At 30.1% G+C, this 20356-nt stretch overlaps 1 protein-coding gene across 1 annotated transcript in view; it reads left to right on the top strand.

The window, feature by feature from the left end:
• Positions 1–20356, top strand: part of LOC119669252 (chitin deacetylase 1) — a 65817-nt gene that overhangs the window by 14231 nt on the left and 31230 nt on the right. The window contains exons 2-5 of the mRNA XM_038079079.1: positions 333–421; positions 2266–2377; positions 14621–14748; positions 20014–20156. Of these exons, the coding sequence (XP_037935007.1) occupies positions 333–421; positions 2266–2377; positions 14621–14748; positions 20014–20156 (472 nt within the window). The remainder of the gene's footprint in view (positions 1–332; positions 422–2265; positions 2378–14620; positions 14749–20013; positions 20157–20356) is intronic.

Genomic DNA, 20356 nt, shown 5'->3' on the forward strand with positions numbered 1-20356 from the left:
TGAGTAATACGGAAACTTTTAATCGATGTGGCTCGTTAAAGTTTATTTAATCCTTTACTCAAAACTCCAAGGGAAACAAACTTTCAAACTCAGTAATTAACAAATCATTTAAGCAATTAGATTGCTGGTACTTTTTCGCTCAGTTAATTACTTTTACTTTAATTAATTTGTTAATGAGCGAACTTCAAGTGAAAAAACCTAAGCAAAAATATGCAGAAAAAATATTAATTCCAAACAAATTAAAATTGTATATTCACCAAATACTAAAATTAACTTAAGACGAATAAAAATATATATTTTCTATAGTATGTACTGCTTATTTATTTCTACAGCTCAAAAGGAAAAGGAAGAGTTCCAATGTCCTTCGACTATTGGAAATGGAAACTATGCTGATCCAGCGACTTGCCGGCGTTTCTATCAGGTAATGAAGACAAGTTCCTTCTCACAGTATTGCAGCAGCAAAGAATTTAAAACTTTTAATTTTATCTTTTCCTAGAGAAAATAATGAAAACTATTTTTAGGTATTTTAATTAATTTAAGTACTTAATGTTGTTGCAATTTAGTACGTATTTATGATATCAACAAATTTGAAGAAGACTTAAGAAGACATAATTTAACATTTTAAAATATTTATTTTAAACTAAAAGATAATTCATAATTGCCACTTAAAGGAATAATTATATTATAGTATAATTATGATTAGTTTTTGAAAGTTATTTACTCAGTTATTATTTCCTTTTAGTGCTATTTAGAATCATAATGTTTATGTGAAAAATAATATAATAAAAAATATTTTTATAATATTTCTTTTTATAATTATATGAATGATATAAAGATATTGACTATTAGTTACAGGGAATGAATAGATTAATCAACATATTTCAGTTGATAGTTTTTGATCCCAATAATTTTAATTTTAACATAAGCTTAGGCTTTATCACGAATTTTTATAGGTAATAATCAGACTGCAATTGCATTCATCTAAGTATTCTATCCTCTGGTTTATTCTTTTATTTAAACTGTTGTCATAATAACTATACAACAGATTAAAAGCAACTGTAACTTGATAAACTGTTGACTGCAATGTAACGGTTACCGAGATTGCTGTAGAGCATCCAACATCTTCCCGATATGTAAGTCAGCAAGGGCTTACCATTTAATACATTTCACGCCACTTAAACCACTGCAAATCGTTCAATTGAAGTCATGATTATGTCGGTTAAATATATATTAACTGAAGGAACTGTAGAACAATAATTGGTGTATTGACAGGTAACTAAACTTTGTTCGCAGCGATGCTTTTAGCAAATCGAACGAGTCAGATGCCAAGGTAACTCTGAAGTTTCTATTGTGTAACTGTTCGGCTCCCTCGAGAACTCGACAAAAATACTTGGGAACTGTCAGTTTATAAAACTGGATTCGTGTTTGAGATTGCTATTAAACTCTTAATACAATTCGCTAATACCACGCGCATCCTAAGTGATGCGTACTATCGGTAAAAATAAAACTCTGATCTGGTATCGTAATGGATCTTAATGACCTATGCGTGGCTGTTTGGCTGCCAGCATATCCTATGTTGAATATAATTCACAAAACCTTAGTACATCTATATCTTGAGATGAGGATAAAACAATAAACCTATTCAAGCGACTCCACCGATAAACCGAAACATTGTTTTTGGTCTCTGTCTGTGTATCATGTCTATTTATTTCTGTCTGTGGGTTTTTGATAAGTTAGTCGATAAGTTTTTCCATTTTTATATATAAAAATTTGTCGATTAATATTTATAAATAATATAAATATATAATATGCGATATATAATATCTGTAGAATATCTCGATATATAATATCCAAGAGAATATTATTTTACAAATGATATTATTTTTATCAATAATACAACAAAAGTCTATCATTGATAAGATAACAACAATTTTTTATTCACAACAAGAATTACGAAATGTATTACGAAAGTGGCATCCAAATTAATGTCGAATAGGGCATTTTGAATTCTAAAGGTGACGAGAAGCGGACCTATGTATTGTTCTTGTAAACGAATTTTTAAGAACTACGTATGCAAAATTGTAGATTTACGACTAAAGAAAGAAAAGACTTGGTAAAATTGTTGAATTTTAACAAAATTGTAAATTAGAAATTGTAAATAAATTAAAATTAGAATATTCATATAAATTATTATTTTTTCGAATTTAAAACACATTTCAATATAAGTGTAAGAGCTTTAACTCAAAATTTTTTATTTTGTTACAGTGTGTCGATGGATTCCCATACCTAAATCGTTGTCCATCTGGTTTATACTTCGATGATTTACAAAAGTTCTGTACATTTAAAGATGAAGCAAAATGCGGACCGCTTTCAACAAGTAAGTGATTAGTTAAAATATTGTGAAATATATAATATATCTCTAGATCAAGGAACTTTAACTAAAAAATAAGAAACTAACGTACATTATTAGTAAAAGATATTATTATTACAAATTATTATTAAACTACAAAGTATCGTCTAAGTTTTATTAATAATATATAAAACATATATATATTATATATATTTTATGTTTCTCATAAGAAAACGCACGTACTGTGCGGTCGCCATTTCTAAAATATATATCCGATATCACAAGTATAAGCATTAAAGCCATCCTACATCATTAAAACGAAAACCTGGTTTCCGGATACAATATAAGGTATAGTTTATACATATATATGCATGGGCGCAGTACCTTATTATTTGTATAATACGTCATATCACAAGGGATCCAATTCTCGATGCCTCCATGAGCCGTTAAAATGTCACTTACAATTTACTTTTGAAATATATAAAGGAATTACATTTTTATGTATGATTGGTTAATCGCTGTGTTTTTTACACATGTTTTTCGGAACTACCTTTTAGGAATGCTATATATCATATCATTATATAATATTTTGATAATACTTTAAAATTTTCGGGCAAAATTTTATTTTAATTTCATTAACCAATCCTTACATTCCGTGTCTTGGTCTTCCATGACATTATACAATCAGAACTAAAATACGTTACAGGTTTTTGTGAGATGGTGGCAGTTTCAGTATTTAACTGTCTACAACATAATCCGTACTAAAGGCAACGCCGTATATTATACGTTAAGGATGGCATATACTCAACGATAACTTAAATTTTAGTGCCCTACCTGGCACAAACCATATAAGTATCGTTACTGTAGCTGTCATACAAAATATTACACTATATCGTGATGATATTCTTATGCAATACGTGACATTAAATATAATATATAAAAAATTACAAAAACATTCCCTGATGATATTCTCATGCAATGCGTACCATTAAATGTAATACAAGGTGAGATGAAAAAACTGCAACAAAGTAAAACGCCATAAATTTTTTCATTTTTTTTAAATTTTATTGAATGAAAGCAAAAAATGTCGGAAATAACATCAAATTTGAGAATCGGTTTAGATTTGTTCGAATTGGCCACCTTTGGCCCGAAAGTGGCTCTGCGGTATTTTGTCCCATTCTCGGCGAAGCGCTTGCTTGAGATGATCGACACTTTGGTATTTTTTAGTTCCAACCTTGCTTTCCAAAATACCCCAGGCACAATAGTCCAACGGATTGGCATCCGGAGATTTTGGTGGCCATTGTGCGGTGGAAATGAAGCGAGGAACCTCATTTCTTAACCATTCTTGGATGGCGCGTGCTGAGTGCGATGGTGCTGAGTCCTGTTGGAATGTCCAAGGTCTGCGGCCGAAATGTTTGCGTGCCCAGGGCTTCAGAACTCCCTCCAAAATATTTTCGCGATAGATTTGCGCATTTAATTTGACACCACGGTCGATGAATACGAGCGGCGAGCGACCATCGGCTGTTATGGCGGCCCACACCATCACCATGGCCGGCTTTTGAGTTGTGATGGCCAACCGAAGTTGCAAATTTTCAGCTGACCTCTCTGGCAAGTAAACACGATCATTTTGTTTGTTTACAAACTGCTGGATAACGAATGGTTTCTCATCGGAGAAAACCAAATTCGGCAGTTCACCACTTTCGGCCAAGCGAAACAACTCTTTAGCTTTTTCGAGTCTAACTTTTTTTTGCGCATCAGTAAGATCTTGCACTTTTTGGAACTTGAATGGCTTTAGTCCAAGCTCATTTTTCAATATTTGCCGAATGGCATATTGCGATATGTTCAGCTCACGAGCCATTTTTCGTCCACTGCGACGCGGATTTCGTTCAATTCGCTTTTTCACTTTTCGAACCATTTCTGCCGATGTTGCTGTTTTTTTTCGTCCACTTCCTTGACGTCGGGCTACGCTACCAGTATCATGGTAACGAGCGATGGTACGAGACACAAAACATTTATTCACTTCTAAATGCTGGAGGGCTCTAACGATAGCCACTTGTGGTTTTCCAGCCAAATGCAAAGCAATCACACTATCACGCTTGAATTCCATCACAAATAACTTTTTTTTTGAAAAATTCCCACCAAAATGCTTTTGTGCGCTTGTAAACAATATAATGAGCTGTCACTAGAATAAATCTGACAGCTGTGGGACGAGCGGTTTAGAAATGACAGCAGTCTGAAGTTGGTTGCAGTTTTTTCATCTCACCTTGTATATATTAATGACGAAAAGCTTTCGGAAATTCTCATTTAAAATTCGCGCGCTGTATATTTTCCGATATTTTAAGTTTATGTAGTTTGGCAGCACTGTCCTTAATTACTATGCCAAAAATGAGCGCGATCTGTCAGACAGTTCGTTTACGGCAGCTGTTGAAACCAGTTCACCTCAGTAGTGCGTTGCGAAAAAAACAATGGAAAAAAATATTGGACAAAGAGTTTGCATCAAATTTTGTGTTTCGAACGAAATTTCGTGTGCAGAATCGTTGCGAATGCTACAAAAGGCTTATGGGGAATCAGTTTTATCGAAAACTCAAGTTTATGAGTGGTACAAAGCCTTTCAGGACGGTCGTACGACCGTCGAAGACATTTCGCAACGCACTACTGAGGGGAACTGGTTTCAACAGCTGCCGTAAACGAACTGTCTGACAGATCGCGCTCATTTTTGGCATAGTAATTAAGGACAGTGCTGCCAAACTACATAAACTTAAAATATCGAAAAATATACAGCGCGCGAATTTTAAATGAGAATTTCCGAAAACTTTTCAGTCTTAATGTATATACAAATTTATAATCATTAAAATATTTTAATTACAAAAATTCCAAATAATATCAAGGCATATATAAATTTTTCTAAAAAGACAAAATTTTATTAGACATGACTTTGATTTTTAAGTGATTTCGTGGCTTAAGAACTAATTAATCGACCACTTATTCCAGTAAAACTACACTGAGCCTTCATAAGTCAGATACGTTTCACATTATCCGTTTTATGAGAGAATATTTGACTGCATCCAAAACATATCAAAACTTTTAATCAAAGTCAATCTAAAAAACCTAATTTAACTAGACATAAGATCCATTGCTGATATATGTCTATCAGAACCATTAATGGTGTGATAATCAGAACCTAAATGGCTATGATACATACTAACCGCAACAGACTATAACGCTTGATCATAATCAAGCCTTTAATATCATAATCCAGACATATTCCCACTGCAACCTAAACGAATTTTTTTATTTGGAATATGTGTCAAGTATTTCATTTCAAATTAAAGTAGGTCATATATAGTAGAAAAATATAAGTTCCTCATTAGGATATACTATACCCAGTCGAATTCGGCTTGCATCCTGTGCAAATTTCAATTTAGGATATTGCTAAGCGTATCAGCTATGTAAGCATAAGCTAATATATAGCAAAAAAATATCAGTTCAGTGTTTGGATATACCAAAACCTGCCAATTTCTTAGTAAGTATTTCTATATTTTTCACTTCAAACTATTTTGTACTATTTTATATGCTATTTAAAGTTTAGTTTGGCATTCCGAATATAAGAAAACTAATTTCTCAAATTTGAAATCAAGTAATACTTTAAAGGAGGATATGCAAACAGATTTCTGTGGTCAATTTATGCCCAGCAAAAGCTGCACATCTGCATATTATCTGCATTTGCACTAGAAACGTTCATTCGAGAAAACAAGCAAAAAATTAAATTTAGTTTTAAGTTCAACATTTCAACAAAAATATTGTTCTGCATTTAAAGAAGTATGAGGTCAACCGAACTATCCTTAAATATATATTTATACCCAATATGAAATAAGGAAACGCTTGTCTGAAAAATTGAATGGAATAAGAGAAAAACTTAAGTAAAATTAAACGTGACACCATTTCTAACTTGCCATTTCTACTTGGAATATAAATTGCTGACAATACAAGAATAAAAAATACTATATATATAGTATAAGTAAAAGTATTTCATGTACAGAATATCATTAATAAAAATGTGAAGAAAATAACGTAACAGCTTGAAATTTATTGGAGCCGGTTAGAAAAAAAAGAAAAAAATAAACAAATTAAAATTCCAAAACACTTTGAGTTTTAATACGAATTGTTTAGTTAATTTAAATTAACCACCGTAATTGAAAGTTTTTAATTACCAAATTCCTATATTTTCGGCACTGAAACTTTGTGTGAAGGCAAAAAATTTTGGGTAAACTAATTCCCAAACTATTTTAATTCATTTTGAAATTTCGCTGGTACAACAACCAAAAAAAAAATGACTCCTGAAAATTCTAAACATATTGTGTATCTATGAAATCGAACTATGGTAACAAACTGTTATTGCAAAAAATTTCGAAATTCTCGTGAAAATCCTAAACAACCAAAATAATTTGCAAAGTCACTGAACAGTTTTCAATTTCATAATTCAATGAACACGTACAACGACAAAATTTCAATATTGCCTAGTTTACAACAAAAAAAAAACGAAAACGGATAATATTTTGAATTTTAGCAACACTGGCAACTAAGGCTGGGAGAGACCCGCCAACATGCCCAACTGACACATATCCAGACACAGACAACCCAACGACACAGGCGGCAAGCTGGTTTAAGATTTTATTAACTTCATGCGTCACGGGGCACAAAAGCGGTTTGATGGTTAATATGTGTTATTGATACGTCGGAAATGCGTTGACAGGAGTGTGGGCCGGGACGCTTCTGTTACATTTTTGTGTGGCATTGTGTCAATTTAATAAAGAAAAAACTAGACAGGATATTATGGACACATTTTAAATGGGCGATGTATGTTCTGTCAAAGAGGCTTAACAATATGAGCATTTCATATTGTGATAAGAAATCAAAACATTATGTGATAGCTAACATATTTTGAAGTTATTAATTGAAAATATAATTGAAAATAACATATCCAACACGTATCAAACTTACAACCTGTTAAACACATAATATATAATTATACGATAAATTACGTTATAATCAATATGATAATTGATTTTTTTATTAAATTTGACAAATAATTTTTAATTATTATTAGAAGCTAGAAAGTAAAATACCTAAACACTCTAAGACCATTATCAAAACTAAACAACTAACTATCTGATAACTATGTATTTTCATTAGAATACTGGTGTACTGTTCTCAAATTAAAATAATTGGTATATATGTGCTATTACAATTTCTAAAAATAATTTCAAACAATCTGCCAAAGAACACATATTTCACATATTAAATTTTTATCATTATTCTAAAGACTATATACTCATATAAGATTGACGTCCAGAAAAATGAAATAGCTTGCTAGTACAAGCCTTTGATTTAATCCCCCTATTTGGATGTCACTCATAATAAATACAACACTAACTTTGTAGATTACTTAAATAGGAAACTGAAAGAGTTCTAACTAGCTATAAATTGTACCTGGAAGGGGGTCGTATTTTTTCCAAAACTGTCATTTCCGGACAAATACAATGTCTTTGAAGTCATAACTCCATATATATAGTCAGTTATTCTTCTTCTTCTTAGTTGGCCATTACTGACGTGTGTCGTCCTTGGCCGCGTCGAGTAGCCTCCGCCAGTCAGCGGAGGCTACAAAGCGATATATAAACGCTTTGAAGCGCCAATTAAATCTATAGTGAGTTGTTAATTATTAATTTTAATTTTGAAAAAATCCAACCAATTTGTTAGAAGAAACAATTATTTAATTTTGATTAAATTATATATAAATTTAATACATAACTTATAATAAATCTTATAATTATCTTGTTAACTTTTCTAAATACAAAAGTTGGCTCAAACTTTTCCTTCATATATTCATAAACAATATTTAAGAAACAACTTCAAACAATAACAATTTTAAATATTTTTAAACAATGTTTTTTATACTAATTATATATTATATTAACAACATTAAGAACTCAGCTATGTATTGAAAGAAATTATTCAACTGAGCACATTTTGTATTAAACTAAGTACAAAAAATTTTAAGAACAACATTAAAATAAAAATTAATAATCTATAATGAGCGATATTCAACTATCCTACAATGTGTTAAATCAATTACATATATGATCCTATTTACAAAAACATTAAATACAACTGAGTCGTAATTGATGTTCAATTCAAAATATTTTTATACCGTAAAAGGGAAAACATTACATATACAATTTTATGACATATTAGAATAAGTTCTTTCAAACAATTTTGAATTTTTTTCATATCCGGAAACAATTAATAAGACCTTTCAACTCAAAAGATATAGAAAAAATAATAAGACACCAAACAGATCAACACATAATCCGAAAATAGAATAGCAATAACATTAATCACTTTTAATTCTCTAAATACTTTAAATCAGTTCTTCCTATTGAACTCATCAGGCTCTAACTAACTTGACAAGGAATACTTAGTTTTAGTTTCACTATCCCTTATATTCTTGTACATTTTAAGTTTTAATTTTCTGTATTGCTGTGTTGCGTAATGAGTAATGAACATTTATCGAACGTAGGTATTGCAGAACACATTCTGTGTCACTGTGATAATCTGGCCAGACTCAGACTTCGCTACTTATCCACTGGCAATCCACTTATAACAGATTTAGGCAACATCTCTCTAAAGGACATAATGGCGTTTTTAACGGCTACTCATCTAGGGTACTAAAGTGGGTTTGTCACAATAATCCTCAAAGGATGCAGTGACATTGCAGCAAGTTCCCAACCCATTTTAAATATATCTATCTATCTGTATACTGTGTTATAGCCGACAAATTGTGTTTCTTCCATCAATTACGGTAACAATTGTACTGTTTGCAACTTCTAAAACCTCTCGATTAAAGTATTATAAATCTGAGAAAATTCGACAAGTCCAAAATTATTTGAAAAGTTTTCATTATCTCTGCAAAGCTAACGAAAGTGCGATCTCACAGACATTAAAGTTGTTTCCTCTCAATTATGAAAGATTGCACTGCAACAAAGCACCTATATGCGCTCCAATTGTTAATAGTTCTATAGGTATTAATTTTATTCAAAATGCAAGGTGAGTCTTTTATGTAAAATTCGACCGATTTTACCTTCAGGTTTTTTTTTATACCCATAATTTTTTATAGACAAAGATAGTTATTTGTTTATTAATTTTATTAAATGTTTATTAAATTCGTGTTTATAATTTAAAAAGTTATATGAATAAATCACCGATGATGGGGCCGGAACTTTTTTTATGGACTAGGACATAGTACGCTCCTTTCTCTCATAAAAATAAAGGAGAATCAGAATTTAGAGGACTACTGTGATAATATACCAGGATTAAAACAATCCAAATCACTTTTTGGTATCTATAACAATAAGATATACCAAGATTGTATGAACCTATCAAAAAAAAAACTTAGAATCATCACAGGAATCCTAACAGGGCACTGTAAACTAAAATACCACCTTACAAGACTGGGTATACTTACAGATGCAAACTGTAGATTCTGTGAAGAAAATATAAGCTCCTAGGATTGTATATTCTTACGGAAGCAGCAATAAAACTCTGTAAAGTAGGTTCTACACTACTTTTTGTTAACGCAGCAGAGTTTAGAGATCTACTCTAAGCCGACGGTCGCAGTGTCGCATCCTCTGACAATAATAATAATAATAATAATATGGATAAATCATTAAAATTACATTAATTTTTCATTTAATTCATATGTTGCACTATTTTATAAGAAATTATTTCCAAGAAGACAAACGAAATGAAAGGGAAAAAGGTATTAACCTAAAATAAAAATATATATGATTTCATATTTTTTGTGAGACTTCCTGAACAGAAAATATGGCAAGTATTTAAAAACATTTTTGAAAGGCTTCTATTTACAAAATGATGAACTCTATTGATAAATGAAATAGAAAAAATAAAATAAAATAAAATTAAATGCTCTAATGACAGCAGAAAAAAATTTATATCTAAGATGTAAAATTTTATATTTAAGTTTTGTATTATTCTTGTTATATAATATTAAAAATTCAAATGTTTTAGGAATTGCTTTTAATTGAAAAGAACCTGCAAAATGGTTTCCTCTAAACAAAGTATTTGTTTAATCTTATGTATCTATTACTTCCATCAAATTCTGAATATTTTCTATGGTATTTTATGGCTCACTTCGTTTAATTATACAATTCTAATTTTTTTCTGATTACACGCCTGAGCAACTAAACTCGATGGTCTGAGATACTTCGAAAATTGTTAAACCGCTTATCCCATTTCTCTTACAAAAATCTTGTTTACTTCTTTAGGTTATTTTTTTTTTTTTAGTTTTTATTTACAACTATTCAGGACTATTTTTTCATATACATTTTTTCGTTCCTCGTAAACAAGTATTTAGCTTCGTTTCATACAAACTATTTTTACCTCAAATAAAAATATTTTTTTTTCTTGAAAATTTATATTTTTCAGCAGCAAATTTTAACTTCAAATAAAATTCATTTCTTACAAAAGTTTATAAATAAAAAAATTTTTCAACAACTGAAATAGTAAGTAAAGTATTTTGATATTTATTATTACTCCACAAAAAATACTCAATATTAATGTTCCCACATCTTCTATAGTGGGCTGAGATCTAAAAAATACTATAGAGCTTGCATATCGTGCTATAGAAATTTATTATATATTATATTATCATATTATGAATATTATAATTAATGCTGCAAGCTGCTAGTTAATTTTACCATTTATATTCTTAAGTATTTTAGATCCATCGCTTATTTTGATATTAATATTTGTATTAGTAGTACCAACTCATTTATTCGTTTATTATTCTGACTTAATTCACAGAATAATATTCTGACTTAATTCACAGAATGATAAACGAATTGGAATTACACATAGATCATTTCAAACCTGGCCTTTATTAAACTAAGATAAGTTTAACCTGAGTAAACAAACCTATTTGTTATATATTGCTTATTTCAGAAACATATAATAATATAAATAGAGTCTTGTCTTTATATTGATATGAGAATAAACATGGCCAGCATGGAACAATAGAAGTGAGGAATACTAGTTTCCTTACACTTCATTCTGCTAAAATAGTCCAGAACACACAGCCTAAATATCTAATATCATATGTAATACATCTATTATATTATAGATTATTATATTATATTATAGATTATTATATTTTTGAAAGAAGGAACGCAGCTTCAGACATTTCTTTGTCTATCTTTATGAACATATCTTTCTTTACTTGTATTCTATTTCATTAAACATATACTCATTAAACATATACCTTTAGTTAAATATATTAAACATAACTCAGAGCGCAGATTTATATCAGATTATAAATATTTTTACTATTTTGAAAGAGCAACTATTAAAATAAAACTATTGTATTTAAGTCTTCGTCGAACATTATTTAAATATACACCAACTAAAACTAAATATATTATAGACGTAAATCAATTTTGGCAATGCTTAAGCTTAAATAAACGCGAGTATCCTGCATACAGATTGTTGCTTTTTAAATATATTTCATAGAAAAGTCACAAAGCGGAACATTGCGACTATGATTACCATAGGCTGCTTACCAGCCCTAACTAAGCAAAAGACCCTCCGTCTTTCAAACGAAAGCCAAAACATCAGCGCTAAAGGCATTCTAATTTTAAGCGAAGATAGAACTTTCGACCTAGCAGTTCACTTCGAACCTAGATCATAACCGGATAGTTACAGAGAATGTGACTACAGACTTTATTTACCTCCAAGAAAAAATGGCATTCTAAAACTTAACCAGATCCATCTAGTGAAGATGATAACACAGCTTCTGATAGAAAAAAGTAATTGCCATTCCAAAGAGCTAAGACGTCCGTTTAACAACAGTAGCGCATCTCTCCGCAATAGAACGACAACTCGTGAAATTTCCTGCCAGTAAACTTAATTGGAGAGAAAGCGCTACCGTAATTAAACGTAAAGTAGATACATAAAATTTCCCGTTTCCGCTTATAATTCCGACAATAGTCGAACAATAGTCCATTGATAGTAGACATAGACGTCATTGTGACCCAACTTGTTCGACACGTTATCGCCAGATGGCATCACTACTCTTTGTTTCAGTAATTTGCGTAAAAATTTGCAACTTTACGGCCCGATATTTGAAAAAACGTGTTCAAAATAATGTGTTTTAAATTTTTGTTACTTCCGATACTCCAATTAATTTTAGAAAAACCAATAAGTTATTTAAAAGAAATGCATAGTGCCTATACTACATAAAGAGACTTCGAACAGAAAATTATGAAAGTTAACACCTGCAGTAGATAATTGGTATTTACTGACACGTCCTCTGATTTACAGTATTCGTTGAATAACCCCACTAAGAAAGACAAAACCTTAACTATATGATGATAATTTTCCTGCTTTCGTTCATAATTTACAGTTACAAGAATAGTCGTTAAATAGACCCCCTATAAAAAATCAGAACCTAAAGTAGATGAGTAAATAGTTCCTGTTTCGTTTTCTGGTTCACTGTTAAAACAGCAGTTGTTGAATAAATCCCATTAGAATACTTTCTTATGGCAAATCAAAATACTCATATAAAAACGTATTCTATCAGTTTCAGTAAGTTTTATTCACTTCTGCCAAATTAAACAACAAATCTCTCTAAGCAACATATCAGTGATATACAAACAAGTCTTGTCTCTGGTGTAGACGTGTGGCATCCAGTTATGGAGATGTGCACCAAAATCGACCGTTCAAATCAACCAAAATTTCCAAATAAAATTTTTAAGAAATTTAGTGAACGGTTTGTAGTTTATTAGGAATACTAACCTCCATCGGGGCTTTAAGATCGAATCTGTAGATGCAATAATACAAAAGTTTGCGGTAAAGCACCAAGAACGGTTACATCAGCACCCAAACGAGACAACCCACCATCTGACTAATATATCTGGCCTGCAGAGGGTACTTAAAGGAATTAAACCTACAGTTCTACTACCGAATTAGTAGTCTAATAATAAATAGTCTAATAACAAATGTCAAATTGGCAACTTTACATTTGTAAAATGAATTGTAAAATATAACAAAACTTCTGCCAAATATTTCGTTTAATTATTATTATTAGTTTAATTAGTTAATGAAAAGTTTTTAAAATTTCACTCCACATCTGACAAATCTTATACTCCACTATATCTGATAATATGTTCTATATATTGAATAAAATGATTATTTTCAAATATAACTAACTATAAGCTTTTTATTTTCATATATGTATTAAATTTTGATATTTATTAATATTTTATTTACTACAAAAAACAACAACAATAATAAAAAGAAAATATTTAACCATCTAGTAGCGTTCAAGTTATGACTTTTCCGGTACGAAAAACAATCCACTTTGAAAGCCATAAAAACGTTTAATCCACTTAAACAGAGATTTACTGAAATCAGGTGCTATATATGCATCAATTGATCTAAAAATGTATCTTTTATTCTGTTCGAATGATACTTATCTCGAAAGGAGAAAAACATAATAAAAGTAATAATAATAAAAATGATAAAAATGAAAAAAGCACATACACTCCACAAGGTATTCGCATATGGGAGCTGCTCGAATTTCGCACATAATTCACAAAACGTTTGCGAACGGCAACTTCCATTGATTGGAATCGCTCAAGCACAGAATGCATTTCGAGTTTGACTTTTTGATATCAATTTTTTGCCAAAGCAAACAAAGGATTTCTTGCTGCCTTTGTTGATATTGTTATGATGCGAATATTGTTCAGAACTGAGTTTCATTTTTAACTGCTATTGAATTAAAATTTATTTTATTTTTATTTTTATTTTTATTTTTTTGTTTATTTTTTTTTTATTTTTGTTTATATTTAAATTTGAATTTAATGCTTGAGGAGAAGTTTTTAATTTGAAGTCTTCAAATTTGCCTTTTAACTTCTTGTGCTAACTTCAAATTTTTACTGCTCACAAAATTATGATTTTGACAAAAATATTTTCTGGCACAACACTACACAACATAACACAGCACAACACAACACTACACAACGAGTATTGTGTTGTTGTCGTGTCACCCACATCGATGTTTGTGTTACATGAAAAGTTAGTATTTGGAAAATTGTTTTAAATATTGTACTTTAATTTATTTATTACTTTAGTCTAACTTTAGTTTTAGTTTTTATTTAAATTTTTCTATTTATTTTTCTTTTTTTTATTTACTTTCAGCACCGTCTCCCATAACAGATGCACCGGCCGACACAGCACAGAAGTGCAATACAGAAGAATGCCGTCTTCCATACTGCTTCTGCTCAAAGGATGGCACACAAATTCCCGGTGGCTTAGAAGCCGAACAGGTTAGTTATAACACAACATAACACAACATAACACAATGAAATACAACTGAAACATTGGAACACAGAACTTTATATCTAAAACTATACTTTATACTCTGTCTACTTCACATATTTACACTGCATATAAGTGCAAATTTGCAAAACTATAAATAAGCCAGGACATAACGTTTAGTTTGTATGTCCTTTCAGTGTTCTGCATAAAAATGAATTGGTGGGATGCTAAATAGGAGTAGTAAATTCATTTTTATGCTATCGCACAGATGCAACGGAAATCAATGTCAAGCTGTGATATATAACCAAAAAATAAACTATTTTTATAGCACATATTTTCCTAACAAAATCAGTTCAAAACAAAAAACAATCCCCTCTGCCCCCTTTAAAGTATTGACATTTTATAAAGAATTGAGTTTTATGTGGAAAATTGATTGGAATTTGGTTATGGTGGAGAATTTAATGTATGGAAATAAATGCCAATACTGCAGTCAATAAATAAAATAAAAACTTAATTAAAATGTTGCATGCAAACAACAATAAAAATGGCAGATAAATAATATTTATGCATTTGGATATATGCAAGAGTGCCAGCAAAATTCTTCTACAATAAATTGCTGCACAAAAACCAGAAAATTTTATATTAAATTACAGCAAACCATTGCTTTGAAATACACATATAAATATTTTGTAATATTAACAAATTTAATTAAAATGTTTTTAATTTAGCATATTTGCATGAGAACACTAGTCAAGTGCATTATATATCCACACGCTAGGGCAATATTTCATTTAAAACTGCAGTAAAATGAAAAGTGAAATAAGTAAAGCGTATGCTATACATTAAATCAATTAACTATTCAAATCTCGATTAATAGCAGTTACTACTTAAGCCCTTAACAAACTTGTGCACATCTGAGCACATTAGTATTCAAAGCAAACTGCACCTGAATTGCAGTGCATGCATTTAATGCAATTACAAGCCGATTCCGCACAGAGATTCACCACCATTCACGCATATTAGCAAACCATCTAAGGTTGCATAATGACTTGAGCGTCAAATGCATACCATATATATCAATCCTTAATTCTTAATGTTGCAAAGGCTCTAACCTACGAATTCGTGCACAAATTAACCGCTGATTTGTGGTTAAATGAGATGCAATTAATTACTGCGAATCACAAGCAACTGCACTTGTAGTCAAGAGTTATCTGCGCCACATCCTGTTCTACTGACAGCCACAAAATATACTTTCATACACTCTCGACTTTGAAGCCAAAACTAAACACTTGGATTTTAATAGCTACTTCAGATGCAGCTTTAAATATTACACCCATAAGCTATACATTTAGATTGTCATTTTTAATTACTAATAACAAAAGTTCTACATCAAATTTGAAATAATTTTTAATTATTTTATAGGATGAGTTATTTATGGCAATAATTAGCAATTTCGTGGTGCATATACGGTGCAAATAATGTTAAAAATAGTAATTTTGATGAAATCAATTTTATAGATACAAATAAACTATTAGTTTCAGATTTTGAAATAATATTCCTAATCTTAATTAAGTTGCTTTTAATTTACAATATCGTAAAGAGAAGAGTAGTCAATAAGCTATTAAATTAAGTATGCATAAGAAGTTTAAAGATAGAGGATTTCTATATCAAAAACAGTAGATGGTAGCATCTTCTTTTTTCTTCATCTGATTCTTCATCATCTTCCACTTCTTTTTCTTCTTCTTCTTTTTATTAGGAAAAGAAGGAGAAATGTTAGGAGCATCTTCTTCTTTCGTCTTCTGTATCTTCATCATCTTCCACTTCTTTTTCTTCTTCTTCTTTTTATTCTTCTCCTTTTCCTATTATTCTTTCTCCTTTTCTTTTTCTTCATCTTCATCTTCTTCTTTCTCCTATTTTCTTCTTTTTCTTTCCTTAAACTCTTATTGGAGTATAGGGGCTCAGCATACCCTATGTTATGGTTTGCTAATATCCCCAATTACGATTCTTAAAATTACCACAAATTAAAACATATCAGAAAATAAAACAATTACGACAATAAGACAATTTTGTGGAGTGATAAACATATGGATATTAAAAAATATTGATAAAAATGTTGTTTTTAGGAAAAATTTTAAAACTTTACTTAGCAGTTAAACTATATATATCTTAATTTATTAGCATGTTTTGTATAAATACTCTGTTTTGAAAGAAGGTAGCGATTAGCTTTAAAAAGTGTAAAGGCAACTATTGCTCTATCACTTTGATAATCACGCCAGTATTAAAGAGATAAAAAATAATCTCGGTAAAAATATATATATCAGTATAATTTTATAATCACTTTCAGATGAAATAAAATTAATAAAATAAAGGTGCTATATTTAAAAAGTATAGAGAACCTGGTATTCCAACAGTTTCACAATTAAACCAGTAAGAAAAAAATTCCTTCTTCTGTTGAAGAAGAATATTTCTATAGAATATATATATTCTATATTTCTGATTTAATATAGAAGAGTAGAACTAAATCAGAAACGCCAAAAGAAAACACTATATGTGAAGAAAATATATAGTGTTTTTCGACTTCTTCGGCATTGATGTGATATATTATTCCTAGGTCAAAGGAATAGCCAAAATAGATGTAAGGAAATTGTATATGAAATCAAGCACTTAGATAGAATAGAAAAAGTTATTGAGCTACCAGCTTAGTCCAACATTATCAATTTCTGCTGGCTCAAAAACCAAATCTAAAACTTTTGGTCTAAACAACAGCGGTGAGAAAGCATACCTTAATTTAACGTCGCTTTTACATTTAAAAGTATCACTAAATTGTCCACAGAGTAATATGCAGCAGGTTGATTCTTCATAGCATGCCTTAATCATTTTTACAATTTTTGTTGGAATACCTCTGGCGGTGAGCGGTAACCATATAATTTCTTTTTTGAGAGTGATGAATACTTTTGAAAAATCTACAAAGACATTAACCAATATAATGTATAATGTCGCGTTATTTTCTGTTGGTGTTTATTAATTATATGTACGATATTTGTCATATACTCGCAGGATCTTTCTGGTCGGAAACTTATTTGATTCGGTCAAATAATTTGATTTAGAAGGATTCGAATAGTAAAGAGAAAATAAAATAGCTTCTTTGTCGTCATAAGAAGCGTAGCTTTCGGCAAAAATAATTCATTTTATAATTTGATTTAAAACTTTTGTGATAGTTGATAGATACCTCTTCAGTTTCTTGTTAATTTTTAGGAATTTTGTTTAATTCCTTCCATGTTTTGAGAACAGTTTCTGATATCCATAGTGTTTGAAGATCCCTAATATCTTAAACGCAATTAAAGGAGAATCTATTTTTAATCAGCATCTGTAGTTCTGATATAAAAATACAATATTCCAATGTGTTTTTTAATTACTGTTCCTAATTTAAATTTCTTACTATTTTGCGATACAATTAATTCCAATACCTTCTCCATTACAAATCGATTTGATACTTTCTATTTTATAGTTCGCTGGATTAATTACTCAATTTATATAGTACACATTAGCATTGTCTCCCTCCAGCATCAACTAAGTACACATGTTGTATATGGAAACACATTTCAAGCACGAAATAATTTGCAATATTCCCCGACTGATATGAAATGCAAAACAAGGGAGTGTATGCTGTAAACAATTGTGCAAATTATCACAAATTCGCACTCACTAACATCAAACCAACAAAGTTGTGTACAATTTAATCAGATTTCATTGTTTCTACTTACAAATGCAATGACAATGACATCGTGTTCAATCCACTTAAGGACAAAAGGAATAACAATATCGATTTCAGTTCAATCCAATAATCAAGACCTTCATCGGTTAATGCATTTTCAAATCAAACAAATATTAAATGGTATCGTATGACAATAGAAATGGACTACAGCCATTGCACATCCAATAGAAAACCCTAAAAGCAATATAAAAAATTAAAATCGTTCGACTGCACTTAAAGGTTATTGTATGCGGTAAGTGAGGATTATTAAACAAATTCGCCATTAAACTCAACCGAACACTTAGCAAAGTATTGCAGAATAGTGCGATTTGCATATAACGTCAAAGAAAAAAGTGCGGAAAATATTGGAAAAATGAAAAAAAAAAAAAGAAAACGAAACTGAGTTGCACGTTTCCGTTGCATAAATTATGCAATGCAGAAGAATTATAAGCGTCCGACGCCTGGTCGAACTTCAATTCATGCCACATTGACAACCGCTAAGAGCAACGCAGCACTTTCTTAAAAAATGAACAAAAATAAATTTCCTAAAATATAATATATAAAAAATATTGTTTTTTTATATTCTTCCCTGACAGTTTTCAAAATTTTGCATAGTCTTTTTTAGTCGTCCTAAACTCATTTTTAGAAATGATTTCGCTGCTCATATTGAAAAGGAACAGGATAGCGAAATTTTATAATAAATGTTCCACTGCAATAAAATGGATAATAAGAAAATTTATTCCACAAAATATGATGAACAGAAAACAAGAAGAACAAGCATCGAACTGCCTGTCTTCTTTCAAAAAACTTCCTTGTCCTTTATCGAAAACTGAAGCGCCACCAATACATTGCGCATTATTGGTTTTTCCCCGTTTTAGTTTATTTTTCGTCTAGTTTAGTTGGTGTTCTTAATGCTCATTTGACCCAGTTTAATGGTAATTTCAATATTGATGCGATTTGTCTTATAATTTTTAAAATACGAGTGCTCTTCTCCACTTAAACCAATGAAACCAATGGGAGGAAAAAATTTAATTTAGCAAATATTATGTTAATTTCCATAATGGGAAAATTTTCAATAAGAATTTAAAAGCATAAAAATCTTCATTTTAATGAGCTGATATACTTTATATCTTTGATTTCATTAATTCCATCATAAGTGCATTGCAATGAATTAAAAGTTTGCATCCTTCGCAATGCTATATCCATAAAAAATAATATGAGAGTAATTACACTGAAATGAAGCTTCATTTGTGTTCTCAAAGTTTTAAGTAATTTGTATATAAAGTTGAATAAAAATTAAGTATTTTCAATATTAAATTCGAATTTATATTGATAATTCTTAATAGAATTTGCCATTAAAATCTGCTCTCCGTTTAATCATTTGCGTAGTTTGAAATTTTACTAGAAACTGCATTGCACAATTTAAAAGTGCTATTGACATAAATGAATTGAAATTGATATAAATTGATATAAATACTTATGATAAATACTGAATAAGAGCTTCATATTCTTCTTATAGATTCCACAAATTATTATGCTGACATTTGATGGTGCCGTCAACTTGAATAACTATGATCATTATCAGAAAATATTTAATGGAAAACGCAAAAATCCTAATGGCTGCAATATACGCGGAACGTTCTTTATGTCCCACGAATATAGGTAAGTAAAAATGTTTTTAAATTAAGTTCAAAATCTTAAACAATTCTATAAATATGGTAAAATCATACTATTTAAAATAAGTAAATTCAAACAACTTAATTAAATACGAGGGCGGTTTGATAAGTCAGTGACTTTTCGAATTTCCCGCGCAGTTACTCCAAATGCAACAGCGCTGCCGTCAGCTGTAATCTACCAGTGGG

The sequence above is a fragment of the Teleopsis dalmanni genome, chromosome 1 (genome assembly GCF_002237135.1).
Source record: "Teleopsis dalmanni isolate 2A chromosome 1, ASM223713v2, whole genome shotgun sequence".
In the NCBI taxonomy this organism is placed as follows: domain Eukaryota; kingdom Metazoa; phylum Arthropoda; class Insecta; order Diptera; family Diopsidae; genus Teleopsis; species Teleopsis dalmanni.